General features: G+C 45.5%; 4 protein-coding genes across 8 annotated transcripts; 2 read left to right on the top strand and 2 right to left on the bottom strand.

Moving 5' to 3' along the window:
* Positions 1 to 279: 279 nt before the first annotated feature.
* Positions 280 to 3,016, bottom strand: LOC106750322 (enoyl-CoA hydratase, mitochondrial). The gene is made up of 7 exons (XM_014630587.1): positions 2,874 to 3,016; positions 2,220 to 2,426; positions 1,864 to 1,988; positions 1,571 to 1,775; positions 994 to 1,113; positions 649 to 716; positions 280 to 559 (listed from the first exon to the last, which is right to left on the bottom strand). The coding sequence occupies exons 1-7, from the start codon at positions 2,971 to 2,973 to the stop codon at positions 494 to 496; spliced, it is 891 nt and encodes a 296-aa protein (XP_014486073.1). The 5' UTR covers positions 2,974 to 3,016; the 3' UTR covers positions 280 to 493.
* Positions 2,445 to 6,161, top strand: LOC106750321. Of its 5 annotated transcripts, XM_014630582.1 has the most exons (6): positions 3,049 to 3,125; positions 3,710 to 4,001; positions 4,350 to 4,591; positions 4,849 to 4,994; positions 5,339 to 5,462; positions 5,974 to 6,161. In XM_014630582.1, exons 1-6 carry the CDS (start codon positions 3,063 to 3,065, stop codon positions 6,016 to 6,018), a joined length of 912 nt encoding a protein of 303 aa, XP_014486068.1. In that variant the 5' UTR covers positions 3,049 to 3,062; the 3' UTR covers positions 6,019 to 6,161. The 5 variants fall into 5 exon arrangements, with proteins under 5 accessions (XP_014486072.1, XP_014486071.1, XP_014486068.1 ...); XM_014630586.1 differs by lacking the exon at positions 3,049 to 3,125 and adding an exon at positions 2,445 to 2,755 and having other exon boundaries at positions 5,339 to 6,161; XM_014630585.1 differs by lacking the exon at positions 3,049 to 3,125 and adding an exon at positions 2,445 to 2,828 and having other exon boundaries at positions 5,339 to 6,161.
* A 1,056-nt stretch (positions 6,162 to 7,217) lies between these two features.
* Positions 7,218 to 9,371, top strand: LOC106750320 (inositol 2-dehydrogenase-like). Its single transcript, XM_014630580.1, has 4 exons — positions 7,218 to 7,391; positions 7,719 to 7,961; positions 8,119 to 8,500; positions 8,838 to 9,371. Exons 1-4 carry the CDS (start codon positions 7,309 to 7,311, stop codon positions 9,294 to 9,296), a joined length of 1,167 nt encoding a protein of 388 aa, XP_014486066.1. The 5' UTR covers positions 7,218 to 7,308; the 3' UTR covers positions 9,297 to 9,371.
* Positions 9,372 to 10,073: 702 nt separating this feature from the next.
* LOC106750317 (protein DDI1 homolog 2) lies at positions 10,074 to 15,699 on the bottom strand. The gene is made up of 6 exons (XM_014630578.1): positions 15,196 to 15,699; positions 13,957 to 14,172; positions 13,604 to 13,858; positions 12,454 to 12,759; positions 12,209 to 12,328; positions 10,074 to 12,131 (listed from the first exon to the last, which is right to left on the bottom strand). Exons 1-6 carry the CDS (start codon positions 15,455 to 15,457, stop codon positions 11,905 to 11,907), a joined length of 1,386 nt encoding a protein of 461 aa, XP_014486064.1. The 5' UTR covers positions 15,458 to 15,699; the 3' UTR covers positions 10,074 to 11,904.
* Between the last annotated feature and the right edge of the window lie 282 nt (positions 15,700 to 15,981).

Raw genomic sequence — 15,981 nt, 5'->3', positions numbered from 1 at the left:
CATCTCGCTGTCACGTAGATATCGTTCACGACGTTGATGGTGACTCACACTTAACCGTTGTACTTTCCCCTTTCTACTATACGATGATAATAATAATAATAATAATTGTTGTTGTTATTATTATTATTTTTAATATGATATAACTGCAATGCTATATTAGCTTTAAATGTATCATACTCGAGATCCATCTCATGTATAAGATAGCAGCAATATACTCGAATAAAAGTCTCATTTGAACTTTCACGTCCATTGATGTCTCGTCACCGCCTGCTACCTTGGTTTGTTTTTTCTCGTAAAAGTTTATTCAAAGCAATCTTATAACAAATGTAACAAATGGCAGCATCTCGTGCACGATTTCATCTAAAAAGATATATCAGTATAAAAATATTTCTTTTTCGGAAACATATTTCCGGCGAATCCTCGAATGCCTTGTAATCAATTTCGCACTTCCCCTTTCGCGCCCCGTCCGTAATAGCGACAAACGATGAACTTTTCATTCGTTCGTGAATTTTGGCGGACGTTTCTCCGTGAAAGCAGCCATTCCCTCCTTCTGGTCCGCCTGAAAAGTCGCGTTTTGGTTTTGTCATTAATTGATATGCATTTACCGGTCACTGATCGACCGTTTGTCGATCTAATCCGAGAGCTCACCGTGGCGAATGTGCCGTAAAACAGCTGTTTCTCGTAGTTGAGGCCATGCTGCAAACTAGTTTCATACGCTGAAATTAGCAAAAAATACGGATGAATATTTGTGTAGCCGTGTAAAGTTGGCGATTAAGCGAAACGAATTAACATGTTAGGTGCAGCTATATGTAAAAATCCAACCCCCGTGGCGGCATATTTTTTTTTTAACTTCTTCAATTAACTTGAATTAACTTAAATATACTTAAAAACAACATGCCATAGGGAGAGAGAGAACACGCCCAACTTGATCTAAAGGTTGAGCCCACACCCAACGTATTAATGTGGTTCATTTGGATAATTGCATTCAATTACCGGCATTGACGGCCTTTTTGGCCAAGCTGACGATGATCGGTGAGTGAGATGAGATTTTCTCGCCTAATTTCACCGCCTCCGCGACCAGCTTGTCGGCCGGGAAGACCCTGCTGACCAAGCCTGTGAAGCAGAATTTCGCGTTTCAGGAGATCAATAATCGTGGGGGGGAATCTCTGCACGTATCTTATAGCGCAATAATGAATTTTCAAGTAAATATCGGAGAAAAGAAAATTTATTGCGTAGAGAAAGGAGAATGTGATGTCACTATTAAGATTTTCATGAAATTATGAAAGATCAATGTTAATTATCCATCAAGTTATTAAAAGTCAAAATTATTAATTACTAAATTATTAAAATTATTAAAATAAAAAAATAAATAAAAGAAAATAAAATTATTAAAAATTAAATTATTATTAAAAATTCAATGTTGCTATCCCCTCGCAGGGTCTTCAAGTTGCCTTTAAGATATCGTAATATAAGACGTCTTTACGTCCTTTTCAAGACGTCTAAAAGACATCTTACGTCCCGATTTTGAACGATTGTGCTGCCCGAGTCGCTCTTTGCGAGAGAGACTCACCGCTCCTCTCGGCTTCCTCGGCGGTGATCGGATTGCCGCTGAGCACTAACTCCATGCTTTTACTCTTGCCGATGAATCTGGGCAGCCGCTGGCTGCCGCCACCTCCGGGCATCGTGCCGATGGCGATCTCCGGCTGGCCGAATCTGGCCTTGTCGCCGGCGTAAATGATGTCACATGTCAATGCTAGTTCGCAGCCTCCGCCCAACTGCACGATCGAAGAAGAGACGAAATGAATGTCAATGTTATACGATTTACAGCGGAGATTTTCCGGCAGAAGGAGAAGCATTACTTACAGCGTAACCGTTCACAGCGGCGATGATGGGCTTCTTTATCTTGGAAATGTTTTCCCAGTTTTGCAGGAAATTGTTCTTTTCATTGATCGTGTACGTGTTGTTCATCATCTCCTTGATGTCCGCACCTGACAATCATTGTTATGAAAGTAATGTCTATGTATTTATCTATACGTATTTGCCTATGAAATGCCCCGCGTCTGTAAAATTACAAATTAAAATTAAAAATTTTCCCCCGGGTTGATACATGTGTACCTGTAAAAAGACGAGGCCCGCAAAATAGATGATCACCATCAGTTACAGCCTACTGGACTTAAGAGTCTACACCGAGTTGATTAAAACGTCAATCCTGGCCTTACCAGCAGCAAATGCTTTCTCGTTCCCGGTGAGAACGATAGCGCCGATAGCCGGGTTCGCGTCGAAATGCTTCAAGGCGTGATCCAATTCGTCCATCAATCCCTTGCACAGAGCATTCAAGGCCTTGGGCCTGTTCAACGTGATGAGGCCCACATTTTTCTTCTCGCCCGTAGTCTCGGTCTTGATGTGCTCGAAATTGTTCGTCTCACCTGCGAAGGAGGTCATTACGGGCATCAGAATTCTCCCGAGAGAAAAGATCATTCACTGTTATATTTCATTAACGCATTTTTCTTTTTTTTTTTCTTATAACAATACTTGCGAAGGCCTCGTATACGAAATACGTCAAATACGTGACGTGATCCGTGACGTAACAAATGATTGCCGTTATCGATACGCATATGGCAAGTGCTTCGAAAAGCTTTTCAATTAAGTGCTATTAAGTTGTACGATATATATTGCGTATCGACGGATGTGCACGAGGAAAGGAAAAACATGATTTATTCATGATATTCAAAACAAGTCGAGTTGGCAACAGCCGGTGCGGACGAGTGATAATACTGGATGTCAGCAGATAACAACGCGTTTGGTTTTTTTTTGTATAAGAAACCTTAGTAGGTGATAAGTAATATTCGAGGATTTGCGTTCGTTATACTCACAAGAGTAGCACCTGATCGTGGGCGCAGCGAATTGTTGCGGAAATCGGGCCGCCTGTGAAACGCGCGAGAAAAGAACCTTCGAGAGTCGGATGGCAGACATGTTGATCGTCTCGGTGCTCTCAGATAAGTGCCGTAGAACTCGTTTCTACCGTCCGGCAGAGCCACGACGCCGCAATCCGGCCAACTTTCATGACGAAAACCGTCTCTCCGACGATACTTCAGCGGCGCGAGAACATTCACAGAATCACAACTGTATGTCGAGTGTACCGAATTATTGAGTAATTACAAGTATCAATTTAGTTCTGAGATGATTCAGTAAGTCTTAATTTTGATGTTTTTCATTGATCAGTCGATCGAAACAAGAGAGTGTTTCCCCCTCCCCATTAAATTATATAATCAAGTCAGAGAATCCCGAAATACAAAATTTGCAAAGGAATACGTGGGTGAGAAAGATTCGATGAATAAAAACAAGTAGTTGTATTGGTAGCATTGTTTCGGAATTGACAGGACGACTTCAATGCCGCCGTTAGCGTCCGATGTGCCCCGAAGATGCAACATTTTCCAAGAATCGCATGTTTTTCAATTTTGCTTCGAGATATTATTGATTATCTTTCTGAATTTCTTATCTTTCCCTTAGTTATTTAATTTTGTACTAATTTCTCGCATCTTGTATTTCTCACTTCCTTCGTTCGCCGCGAAGCTTCCCCTTACGGTTGCCGCGAAGAAATCCTTTTCATCCAATCCTGTGTGATACTTTGTTTTACCGTCTTACAAATTAATACCGATTTGTGCGCGATCGAGAAAAAAAACTCGAGAGAGAGAGATTTCGGTTCCAGATCAATGATCCGCAGCGGCGATCGATGAACCATGCGATGACTTGTGGTAGAGAAAAGAGAAATAAGAAGAGGAGATTTTCCGTCACGTGTTGCAGCATGGTGAAAGTATATTTGATTTCGACGCGAAGGGGGAATTCAGGTAACGGCGGTAAACACACGACTCGGCCTTTAGGCGAACTTGAATTTACCGTCAGTTCACGTTCGTTCGTCCATTCGCCTTCTACATTTATTATGCGCGCCATCCTGCTCCTCGTGTTCCTGGCGAGCGCCAAGCTGAATGGATGTAACACAGGTATTAAAAAACTTAAACAGTAATTAATTAATATTTTATTAAATTTCTTTCATTAAATTAATTAGTTTTCTGTTACCTTTTTATTAAAAATTTACAGTAATTAGTTAATTTTTTGTTTATATTTATTCAAGTTTTACTTATATATATCTTTTTTCATAATTCGATATATGTCATTTTTTGCTTTCCTTTCTTAAATTTACCATAATTTAAGCTTATCTCAGACTTGCCTCGTAATCGTGCAAATAAGTAGTTTAATGTGCGAAAAAATCGTGGAAACGGGTAAATTGAAAATGTTGAAAAGGGATATCGTTTATCCGACTCTGTCGATATTCGATCGCACGGTCGTAGAGGAGACTTGGGAACAGGATCGGTCCGAGGACACGGGCGCTTCCACCGAGGGCTACGATCGCGTGGGGCTGCGATGCGGCGCCGACAAGATGACCGTGGAGTTACGCACCACCGAGGATTTTTCCGGGGTGATCTACACACAGGGCAGCTTCCACTCACGAGAACCGTCCTGCTTCCTCGATCCGGTACGCGGCAGGAGTTTCACCATGAATATCCCTTTAAATAAGTGCGATACGGAAAAGGTGAGCAACGCAACGTATATTATTCTTCATTATTTATTATCATCATCATCGTTGTCGCTGTCGTCGTTGTTTAGAGCTAAATATTTTTTTATTGTCATTCCTCCAACGCGTAAACGTAAGTACAGCAAATTTCAAATGAAGAAAGGATATAATTTCTTACACGAAATTATCCGATCAATTATATAATTATAATCGTTCAACATTGTAAATGTCCGTCTCGAGTATTTTTTTACATTTTTCTTCGGTCTCGATGACAGGAGGGCGAAAAGTACAGCAACGTCGTGGTGGTGCAGCACGACGACGACCTGGTGACACCGGGAGACGCCGCGTTCACGTTGGAATGCGACTTCTCGAAGCCGAGGGATCGCACGGTGACGGCTGATCTTAATGGGAGCAAAAGAAGGTGATTACACGTTGACTCATCATCATCATCATCATCTCGTTAAGTCAAAATTGGTTTATGTCGATACAATAGAATAAATAATTGCTTTCACGGTAAACTATACATACACAAGAAAGTGTTCGCCAATTTCGCACCTTCCCGTTCGAAAGAAATTTCTTCTCAGGTAAAAATACGTATGTCAGTATAAGTAAATATGTTTTTAATATCCGTCGAACGAATCTGTTTTACTTCTTCGGAATTTCTTCTCTCGGAGATACGATCGATGTAACGCATGGAAGAGCTTTTCACTGCGAGGCAATGAAAGTTGAGACTCGACAAGTAAGCATTATTGCTTTCTTCCTCAGACCTACGAGATCCAGCATAGCCCTAATCGACGCCGATCCGGAAAGGGACCGGAACAAAAGGGCCGCTTACGTGGAGAGTTACAGCGACCAAGTGGTCTTCGTGCCGGACGTCGCGATTCGTAAGGCAAGAGACGCTAATGTGCGCCAGCTAATAAAGAGACAGTCAAAGTTAAGAGAACAACACGGTTCCTCGACATTTCGTTGCCCGGGCTCGATCATCGGACCCGGCTAAATTGCTATTCGACAATTTTCCGGGCACAATCGGTGTCCCTACATAAAAACACGAAGGATCGTGTATAATTGATTCATGATAAAATTAAAATTGATAAAAACAAAATAAGCACACTGAGAAAAAGAAATTGGAATTTTGCGAAGTAAGTGTTTCTCGTGACACTTTCTTCGCTATTCATTGGTTGGGAGAAAATTTGACCGTGATATGACGGAATATATATTCTCACGAAATATACCCAAGTTTTCTTATTAGTTGATTTACCCGCTGGGAATAAAATTTCACTTCGCCGTATTTAAATAAATATTCATTTCTGCGAAATAAATCTTGTATTTCGCGACTAGATTTTTAAGTCTTCTTTCACAGTTTTCACGGCAAAAACACACGTGCTCGAATTGATTTTCAGAATAATAATCGCACGGCCGTCTCGGCTGTAAATCGCCTGAGGTGAAGTCTCGCCGATGAACCGCCGTCGAGATTCCGCCGAGACTCCGCAATGCTCCGCTCTCTCGAGAGATTATTGCCACCACCGCTATTCGCTACCATTTTGTTTATTATTGTTGTTGTTCGTAATAAATTAAATAGTTGAATCTCTTTTTCTCTCCCTCTGTCTATCTCTCTCCGGCCCGTAAAAAAAAACAAGCTGAGGGGCTCCGACGCTTCTACGCTTTCTTTCAACGATTTACGATCCTCCCGTCGTGACCTTCGGGAGCCGCAATTCTATTTTCGCGGCCGTAAAATCGTGGTGAGGAGAATCGATTTGCCGAGTGAATCGCTCGATGATTTGCTCGACACGTTTGATGCAGTCACAGGTCACGGTGATAATAATTCGAGCGATTAACAAACGGCCGGATAGCGATCGCGTCTCGTGCCCGACGATTCGACGATAACGCGTCCTCTCATCATGTCTCGGAGTCGAGATATTCGCCGAGACGGACACACGTCTGGGACAATTTAAGCGAAGTCGCACGGCTCGTCGTATTTTCAGCGCATCAAGGAGGCCACATCGAGGAGGCCGCACGAGAAATAAATTTAGTACTTGTGTCGAGCAAAATTCTTTCTATACATTTACTTCACTGTCTAACTAATAAATGTTAATTCGAAACAGAATTGAAGTAAATATATATATATATGCGAAAAAGCTCTCATCTCAGCAGCGAGCGGAGGAGCCGTTTCCTCGCGCCAATAATTGCGTGACTTCTCGACCTGACGGTAATTTTTCTCACTTTTGTCACGGGCGTCACATCGACGAAGTAATCGATGTCGTACGTCGTGTACGTCGTTCCATTCTCTGAACGGAAAATTACACGATTCTCAACCTTACGCGTCCATCCAATAAGGTCGAAAATCGCGCAACTCAAGGTAAGCATGAAATGTGAAATCAATCATTGGAAACATCGATTTCATATGGGTTTTGCAAACATTTCGACATAACATTTTACAAATGTTTTTAAACCGTCACTTGATGATATAATATTCCAGAGAATTGTACGGCATACACGACGCCGACTGTAAGCGCCGTTCGTAGATCGGGCGGACTTATCTTCGTCTTATCGACATAAACCGCCGATAGATCATTAAACATTACACACGTCACACCGAGCAACCCCCCACCTTCAGTCTTACGTCTTTTCGTATATATAGAGCTACCAGCTCCAGATAAGAAGCTACCAGCGGGGCACCGGTTGTCTCACTCGCGTAATATATTTTGTGAGCGCGACGCGCGTTTTAATTTGCGACAATGGCAACAGAGAAATTCAAGGAAGCGTCCCCGTATGTCAGGCCAAAACCTTCGCCACCGTCGGAGGATTATGTTTACAACAGGTGAGCGAGCAGCTGCCACGTGTGCCGTGACATCGCATTGCCGTGTTCGATGTGTCGCGAATATCCGTGAGAACACCAATTAACCGGTGACATTAAGGGAATAAGACGGGAACGCTAAGGGAAAGTCTCGATAAGGGTGAAGCAATTTCAATCGAAATATTTACCGAAACTTCTTTATATAATCAACGTCAGATTTGTAACATTGTCGCAACGTTTACTGACTAATCGTCTAAATTTGAGATGTTTTTAATTTTTGGGAAATACTTGTAAAGGGGAAAGCATTCCCCTTTACTGATCTTATTGATCGGCGAAGATATACCTTCGTAGATACTTGACGAATCTCGCTTTGAAGACCGACTCGCGAGATCCGGTGGTAAAGCTGGCCCTCTTCGGAGTGGGACGCGTTGGGACGATACATCTGACGTCGATAATGTGCAGCCAGCGTGTCAAACTTCTGTACATCGTTGACGACGTCGAGAGTAACTGGCAAAAGATGGAGAGATACTGGCATCTGGAAAACGTTACTTTCCTAAGTAGCAAACAGTCGGACAGGGTGTACCAAGATCCCGAGTGAGTAGCCGCATTAAGTCCGTTTAGAAATCGTGATTTAACAGAAGACACGAACGCACGTGCAAACGTGAAAGTTAAACGCTAAACCGTGCAAACATTCCACATATTTATATATACGTTATACCGACTCATATATTCTGCAATCTGTCTGTCCCAGCGTCGACGCGGTCATCGTCGCATCGCCGACTTTCACTCACGAGAATATCGTCGGCAAGGCTTTGAAGGCGAGGAAAGCGGTGTTCTGCGAGAAACCGATAGCGGACAATCGCGGGAACATCCTCACGTGCTACGAGATGGCCATGAGGGTCGGCAGGCCGCTGTTCTGCGCGTTCAATCGGCGATTCGATCCGTCTTACTCGTCGGTGCGCGACAGGGTGCGTCAGGGTGAGATCGGGCACGTGCACATGATCAAGACGGTCGCGCGCGACTCCCCCCTGCCCAGCATCGAGTACCTCAAGACGTCCGGCGGCATCTTCCACGACTGTTTGGTCCACGATATCGACGTCATCACCTGGGTCCTCGGAGAATATCCGGACAAGGTGCGACTTCGGCAGTTGTACGGAAGAGAAGCGCCAAAGAAATGTTCCGGGTTGGATAATAACTAGTCAATCGGTTAGAAGTTAAATTCAAGCATTAATTAAGGCCCCCTGGATGCTTACTTTGCTCCTGTCCTCCTCCTATGAAGGGAATTTTCACTTAACTGTTAATTTCGTTATTGCTCAGGTAACTTGAACCAAGTGAATTTTACGGGCCGTTAACTTTTAGCCGCGAACTCCAAAGTGAAACTTAACTTTTTACCCAACCCTGCTCCATTTATCTGTTTTAATTTTCAGCCTGCCAATTAACGTTCTACCAATTATTGCCGATTATTCGCAGGTGGTGGTCCTGGCTGATGCGAACATCCCGGAGATCAAGGAGATCGGCGACTTCGACACGGTCGCCGTGACCTTGCACTTTCCCTCGGGCACTCTCGGCACGATCGACCTGTCCCGGAACAGCACCTTCGGCTACGACCAACGTCTAGAGGTGTTCGGGCCGAAGGGCATGGTGCAGGTCGACAATGAGCAGCCGATGCACTCGGTGCGCAGGCAGTACGGCGTGGAAGGGCCGACCGCCAATCCCATCTGGTACTCGTTCGCCAGCCGATTCGCGGACGGCTACCGCCGGGAACTCGATCATTTCGTCGACATCGTGCTGGACAAGGCCGAGTCGTTGGTCAGGCCGAAGGAGATCCTGGCGGTGAGCAAGATCGCGACGGCCTGCGAGGAGTCGGCGCACACCGGCAAAGTGGTGGAACTGAAATGGGACGGCGGTGAACTGCCTTATCCCCAATAAGACGGCTTCTTTTTTAACAACGTTATATACAAATGCATTTGTACCTACGAATACATGTAATAAGTACGTGTGTAATTATTTGGATTTCTCCTCAACACGGAATGTGAGATTTCACACGGAGAGAAAACAGAGCAGGTGGCGAATCGTTTATTACCGTGCGTGCATGTGCGTGTGTGATTTCAATTACGAGCAGACGAATTCGAGTGAATTTTCCCGCATTCGTGGCAGGCACAAAGGCTTGAATTTGCGAGAAGACCGTGAAATCTGACTCGCTATCACACAAGTATAGGAATTAATTGAATGTGAAATCCTTCTTGTAGACTACTTATATTATGTTTCAATGATAAAAATATATCTGAGATATGAAGGAAATAAATAAATGAATGAAATAAATGTCATATAAATAAGAAAATGAATAAAGATATAAGGAAAATATACTTGAGAAATAAAAAAAAAAATATTAACACACGAAGCTGTATGAGTATGTTGATATCTCTTTAATTTCCCGAATACTCACTTTCGCTGTCCTTCTTTGACGACAGGTGAACAACGGTCGATTATTCTCCTCATATTCGTCTGTGATTGGTCCATTTCTTAAGGCTCAGAGTTTAAAGCACCTATTGTAAACTGGAACTTAAGCGACGTTTACAATGAGAATTTAAGGCGTAAGATTTAAGAAATTGACCGATCATAATTGATTTTTCTTCTATAACTCGATCGTGATTGGTCAATTTCTTAGATATTTGGCGGATTTGGCTGAATGAATAAACCAAGCCATAGCAGTTCGATCACGACTTTATCATCGACCAAGAGAGAATACAATGATGTACCAAATACCTTACCAAAGGGGGGAGCAAAAGTAACAATAGTACAAAATCAACGTTATCCACCGTAAAAACTGGCGTGCGTAGGGATCGCTTACGTCACAAAGATCTCGTAGAAAAAAGAAAAAAAAGAAAAAAAAAGAGAGAAATGACAATTTCTCTACTGTTCACTTGTCGTTACATCATTTTATATATACAAAGTTAGTCGTCATTACCTCGATAAACAAACGGAGGAACTGAGTTTGAGCGGGTTGAAACGTCGTCGGATATATTCGAGCCTTCGGAACGCCGAGCCAAACCATTTTAAAAACCATAATAAAGACTGATGTCCTCGCGCGAGAGGATTCTGCGTTTGCGCCGTGCACGATTTATTTAGACTCTATTACTTACACACTAGACGTGTGTATATATATATACATTTGCATCCGTCTAAACGTATTCGTGTAAACGGAATATTACAAAGTAATGCAAAAGATTCACGTGTGTTTCGCAGAGACACGCGGCATAAGAAATCTTGCGACTTGCGTGTCTCGTGTCTCTCCGTTCAGCAAACTCTATGTGTGTGTGTGTGTGTGTGTGTATACGCGAGCGAGTCTCGCGTGTGAGGCCGTGAAGACCGAACTAAGTCTGGGATAGCCAATGTGTGTCTATCGCAAACCTCTACTGTGCACGCGTGGATCGTCGCATTAAGTATATCAAGTATCTCATCAACAATTTGACATCTCTCCGACTTGCAGTTCACTCTTAACAGCGTAATCCGATGCGGCGGATCCGTTGCAATGTTGTGATAACAACGCAATTCACTTACAGTCCCCGTTCGTATTATCGGACGCACCTTAATTCTTTACAATTCATATTAAGCTGACCTCCGGGGGCCAGCTTTATATAATACGATGTGTCTCGATTGAAATTTAGTTTTATCCTCGTTTATTCGTGACCCGAAACTTTAAATTCTTCGCTTGACTACTGGAAAATTGAATTTTCGTGTGAAAAATATTAATACTGTTTGCAAAAGTTATGGGTGAAACGAGTGATTTGACAGCTCGGAAGGCTGCGGAGGTGAAAAGCGCCGATCGACACCGCGAATGATTCTAACCGGGTGAATGTAAAATTAGTAGCTTTCCTTCTCCTCCTAACATGTATTCTATTAAAGAATCAAAGTGCGTCTAAAAATATGGCCAGGGATGCGCGTACGCGCAACAAGAAAACACGCGGGGTTATGACACGCCTCATGAATTCGCGATATATCTCTCTCTTTTTTTGTTACTAACTTGGAAGTGTGCGAGTCGTTTACGTCATCACCATAAATCGTTAGTCTACAATAAATGCTTTAATCTCTAAGTCTTGAGAAATCGACCAATCGCAAGTCGATTATTCCCCTCGCGTTCGGTTGTGATTGGCCAATTTCTCCAGGCTCACAGAGCTTAAATTCTCACTGTAGACTCCGTTTTACCGCGAATCGTTCGTCGCGATGTCGCTCGTAATCAGGCCCGAAATGCGTGCAGCACTTGATAGCAAAGATTGCTGAGTTATAAAAATCGCTCGATTGCCGCGCGAAGGTATATCGAGAAGGTGTATCAAACAGCTACGAGAGCTACCAGGCGGCGCCGGACGATACATGTAAAAATTGCTCTTACAATTGTGGGTCTTTCCTCCGTCTCTCTTTCTCTCTCTCTCTCTCTCTCTCTCTCTCTTTATTGCGTGTCCTGTATTCACAATTTTCGCTACGTCTCTCCGTCTTTTTTCCCTCGAGCGCGCGCGCGGGCGTTAAGTTCCCTTAACGTTCAGAATTTCAGTGATTTCGCGAACAACGCCGCGATGGCCTGTGTCTTGTCCCCGTTAAATCTACGCAGTTCCGCGATCACTTGCGCCCTCGTGAAGCCGAGGGCTTCCAACTCTTTCACCGTGGCCTCCGTGAACGGATCTTGAGGATAGATTGTCGTCTCTAGAACGGTAGATCTGCTGGACGACATAGACGTGCCGGGTTGGTTGCTGCTGCTTCCTTGACCGTCTGGAAGGTTTTCACGAAATCACGATCACGAACAGTAAGATAAGAATTGAGAAACAAAAAAGCAGAGAAAGACTCACCATGCTGCTGCCTTTGTTTCTTCGCATCCCTCGAACTGTCCTCGAGAGCCCGTTGGAGATCCCTGTCGTCCAGCACGTCGTCGCTATTGCCGCTGAGTCTCGCACACTCGGGTAAATCACCTGGCCGAAACAGAGAGGCGCGAGTCGACGAATAAAATCGGTCAGTGTACGAGAGAGAGAGAGAGAGAGAGAGAGAGAGAAGGAAAGAAAAATCAATATACACGGACACACGTAGATATACGCACCTTCCGCCAGAAACGGAGTCTCGGTGCCGGTGGTGCCGATCTTCAGGACGTTCTTCTTCAGATCTATGCAACACTGATGTCTCTTCAGCATATCCAGGCCCAGCAGCATGTCCATAGGCTGTTCCTCGAGGACGCTGAACGACGTGGTCAGGTGATCGTTGCCGATCTGTATTTGTACCATGTGTATACGGCCGATTATGCGCTGAATGCCGACGCCTTTGGCGACCCCGGCCCACCTCGTGTCCACCAGCCGCATAATGTGGCATCTCTCGGCACAACTGGCGGACATGATTGTCGTTTGTGCGCCTTACGAAGCAAAAAAAGAAGAAATTATTGCTACACGTACTCGACGACACCACGTTGAACACGCCTGACGTTCTCGCCCGGCGAAACGATCTCTTTTATTCCCTTTACTTCGCGTCATCGTCATCATTATTAGACATACAAATTAATTCTCGGCGCCTTTTCTTCATGAGATTCCAAGTTTATTCATAAAAAGTCGAGTACGAGTTTAACGTTCGAGATAATTTCCATTATTTTACATGATTTTACGGCCATCGGGCAGCTGATGAGTGACCTCGCGGGAAAAACTTGGCGGTTTCGACTCGATAAAGTCGTCGTTGCCACCATATGGGAGATAAATTTTCATTCGAAGCCAGAGTCACGGGACACCGAATGCGAAAGCAGCGAATTCATTTGTACACCTAATATCATCACCGTCGTTGCATTAATACAACCCCGCGAGGAGCGATCGGTCCGGGCCGAGAAAAGGCGGACTCCAGTTCCTTCTGTTTTCCTTTTTCATTCCCGTGCACACTCGTGTGTACCCCGTGCTCTAAAATTAAACTGTTTTTCCACGCGTCGTGTGAAATGATTTTCCGAGATGCGCGGATTTAAAAATAGACGCCCACTCGTCCTTTCGAGACGCGGCGGGAACAAAGACACTTAAAAATAGTCCCCCCCCCCTCCCCCCCGAGAGTACGATTCAACGCTATTGACATCTGGCACGCCGTCGCGCAATAATCACGCGTTAAGTGTGCAAACGATGAATTCGCCCGCCTTTTACCCACTTCTTCGAGAGGCACTTTAAGCGTTTCCTTATTCCTCCCAAGCGAAATTCGATCGTCAATTGCCGCCGGCATCGATTTACCTGAATCGATGAACGCCTTGACGGGGAACCCGTTGACCTTGCAATTGATGTAGAGCATGACGACGGTGCCGAATGTCTCCGGGTTGTACTCCATCGCCGCCTCCATGTTCGCCTCGATGTTCTTCTGCCGTATCTCCTCGGCGATCAGCCGTTGGGCCTCCGTATCGAACGGATCCGCGTTCATCATTCTCAGCCGTTGCGCCTGCCGTTCTTCTCGAGCGTTTATCTGCTCTCTGAGTACAGTCGAAAATCTATCTATATAATGCACGAACGTTTAGGCCACAGGTGCTGGACACAGGTGCGTCGGTACGTCGCAATGAACGCAGTAGGGAGGCGTCTCTCATCTCGCTTACCGAGATTCCCGGACAGCAGGGCGTCCGCCAGCCTGGGATTGTTCTGCTTCAGCAGCGCCAGCTGATCCGGATTCGCCAGGAACATGTTCTTTATCAGCGCCGGATCGTCCTCGCCGCCGCGCGGATTCTGCCCTGCTCGGCCGCTGCTGTTCGCGGGCTGGCGATTATTCGACGCCCCGGGAACTCTGATGGAACTGAAGTCCAGTAACGGAATGGCTAGAGCGACGGTTTCGTCGAATTTAGTACGTTCAGTTCTTGCAGGACGCTACATGCGCTGTGTGTGTGTGTGTGTATGTCGGGGGTGAGCTCAGGTGAACTCAGGTGAAGGGGAAAGAAAGAAACAAGGGAGGAGGCAGCTGATTATCAAGTAAAGTCCTCGCTCGAAATTGAGTTTTTATTTCTGTTTATTCGTGACTTAAAACCTCAGTGTCGGTCAATTGCTTAAAATATCTATTGTAGACCGACACTCGAATTCCTCGCTTAACTAAGAGGAGGTAAATTTCCGTGTGAAAAATATTGACGTTGCTTGCGAAAATGGACGGATAAAACGAGTGATTTCGACACTACGAAACACCTGCGGAGGTAAGAGCGCTGGTTCGACCCTGAGAATTGCTCTGACCGAGTGATAGTAAAATCCGTAGCTTTCCTCCTCCTCCTAACTTGTGTTCCGTTGAAGAATCAAAGTGCGTAGTCTAATAATATTGCCAGGGATTGTAAACGAAGCGACAGAGCTCAAGGTGAGAAGAGGTTTGTTCTTTACAGACTGGCTGCATTAGTTCGGATGTTGTGTGCTCTGAATGCTTCGAGCTGGATTTTCACTTATAATTACACCGATAATTATCGGACATTTTGAAAGTGAATTTCCAGCGAACCACCAAGTGAGCACACAAGCCAGCTCAATCCGCCGGCACGACTCACTTTTCATTCCCGGTTCAGCCGTAAAGAACAAACCCGAGAACTACTAGAGTGGTGAGAGGCACAGTTTCGCCGATGTTGCTCGCGCAGATTCCGCTCGGGACTAACGAACGGAATGCGTAATTAAAGCGAGGTCAAAGGCCGAGGTCTCGCCGCCGTCGAGTTTTTGCTTCGTAGTGCTTATCGACGGAGACGAGATAAGAGACGAGATGAAGATAACGGTGAGCTACCGACGAGACAAGATAAGTGGCGGCGGTGTTTGATGATTACGCGCGTTCGCTCGGATACCGCTAAGACGATCGAGGGGACGAGAACGGCATTCACCTCTGTTAAAAGGCTGCAGGTTCATGTCGCTGCCGCTCTGATGCATGTGCTGGAGGATGACCGCGTCGCCGTCGCGGATGCCGTGGTCCCGCAGCGACTTCTTGTCGTCCATCAGCGGCAGGCCGTTGAACGCGATCACGATCTCGTGCGCCGGCACGCCGCTCTCGATCTCGCAGAACGCCTTGAAGTTCTCCAGCTCGAGCTCCTCGCTCACGTCCAGGACGAAGATGTCGTCGCTCAGCGTTGTCACTGTCACCTTCATGTCTTCTTCTTCGTTTGCGCGCGCGCGCCTCGACGATCACACGGCACTCCGGGAATACCGTCGGTCGGATCGACGACGGGAAAGTGAAGGCGGCCGATCGGACAACGGGGGGATCCGGAAGGACGCGAGACGTGGGTAGGGGCGGTGCGAGTCCTGCGGATGTAAACAACTCGGCCCAGCTCAGCGGAAATAATCGGCGCGACCGCGCGCGAGCCACGACGTCGACTCCACGGGGGCCAACATGGAGCGTGCGCTCGTGCGCATGCGCGAGACCTCTCGTCGATACAGTCAATTGGTCTGTTCTTTTTAGCTGCACCGGTTCAGTATCGACGAGAGGCCCGCGGAGAAAGCGGGAAAATTCAATTCAAGGGAGGTTCCAACCGATGCAACGTTAGTTTTCTTTTGATGTTGCTTTAATGCGATGTAATTTCATCTTGACTTTCCCCCCGCGCGAGCGAATGTAGCGTGGGAAGCGGGAGTTGAGGCTCTCCGTGGCGATTTGAATTTTTCAGAACCACGATTCG

The sequence above is a fragment of the Dinoponera quadriceps genome, unplaced genomic scaffold (assembly GCF_001313825.1).
Source record: "Dinoponera quadriceps isolate SergipeBrazil2010 unplaced genomic scaffold, ASM131382v1 scaffold5230, whole genome shotgun sequence".
NCBI classification, from domain to species: Eukaryota; Metazoa; Arthropoda; class Insecta; order Hymenoptera; family Formicidae; genus Dinoponera; species Dinoponera quadriceps.
This window is presented reverse-complemented; position numbering and strand designations above follow the sequence as displayed.

What these genes read in the sequence shown, in the direction of transcription:
- LOC106750322 (XM_014630587.1), bottom strand. Translation starts at nt 2,973, where the DNA reads ATGTCTGCCATCCGACTCTCGAAGGTTCTTTTCTCGCGCGTTTCACAG. An exon ending in CACGATCAGGTGCTACTCTT is followed by an intron (nt 2,427 to 2,873) that starts GTGAGTATAACG and finishes CCTCCTTCGCAG; the next exon opens with GTGAGACGAACAATTTCGAG. An exon ending in TTTACGGCACATTCGCCACG is followed by an intron (nt 560 to 648) that starts GTGAGCTCTCGG and finishes GCGACTTTTCAG; the next exon opens with GCGGACCAGAAGGAGGGAAT.
- LOC106750321 (XM_014630581.1), top strand. Translation starts at nt 3,063, where the DNA reads ATGACGAAAACCGTCTCTCCGACGATACTTCAGCGGCGCGAGAACATT. An exon ending in ACATTCACAGAATCACAACT is followed by an intron (nt 3,126 to 3,709) that starts GTATGTCGAGTG and finishes TTTCGGTTCCAG; the next exon opens with ATCAATGATCCGCAGCGGCG. An exon ending in CTTAATGGGAGCAAAAGAAG is followed by an intron (nt 4,995 to 5,338) that starts GTGATTACACGT and finishes TTTCTTCCTCAG; the next exon opens with ACCTACGAGATCCAGCATAG.
- LOC106750320 (XM_014630580.1), top strand. Translation starts at nt 7,309, where the DNA reads ATGGCAACAGAGAAATTCAAGGAAGCGTCCCCGTATGTCAGGCCAAAA. An exon ending in AGGGTGTACCAAGATCCCGA is followed by an intron (nt 7,962 to 8,118) that starts GTGAGTAGCCGC and finishes TGTCTGTCCCAG; the next exon opens with CGTCGACGCGGTCATCGTCG. An exon ending in TCGGAGAATATCCGGACAAG is followed by an intron (nt 8,501 to 8,837) that starts GTGCGACTTCGG and finishes GATTATTCGCAG; the next exon opens with GTGGTGGTCCTGGCTGATGC.
- LOC106750317 (XM_014630578.1), bottom strand. Translation starts at nt 15,457, where the DNA reads ATGAAGGTGACAGTGACAACGCTGAGCGACGACATCTTCGTCCTGGAC. An exon ending in CAAGGCGTTCATCGATTCAG is followed by an intron (nt 12,760 to 13,603) that starts GTAAATCGATGC and finishes TTGCTTCGTAAG; the next exon opens with GCGCACAAACGACAATCATG. An exon ending in GACTCCGTTTCTGGCGGAAG is followed by an intron (nt 12,329 to 12,453) that starts GTGCGTATATCT and finishes TGTTTCGGCCAG; the next exon opens with GTGATTTACCCGAGTGTGCG.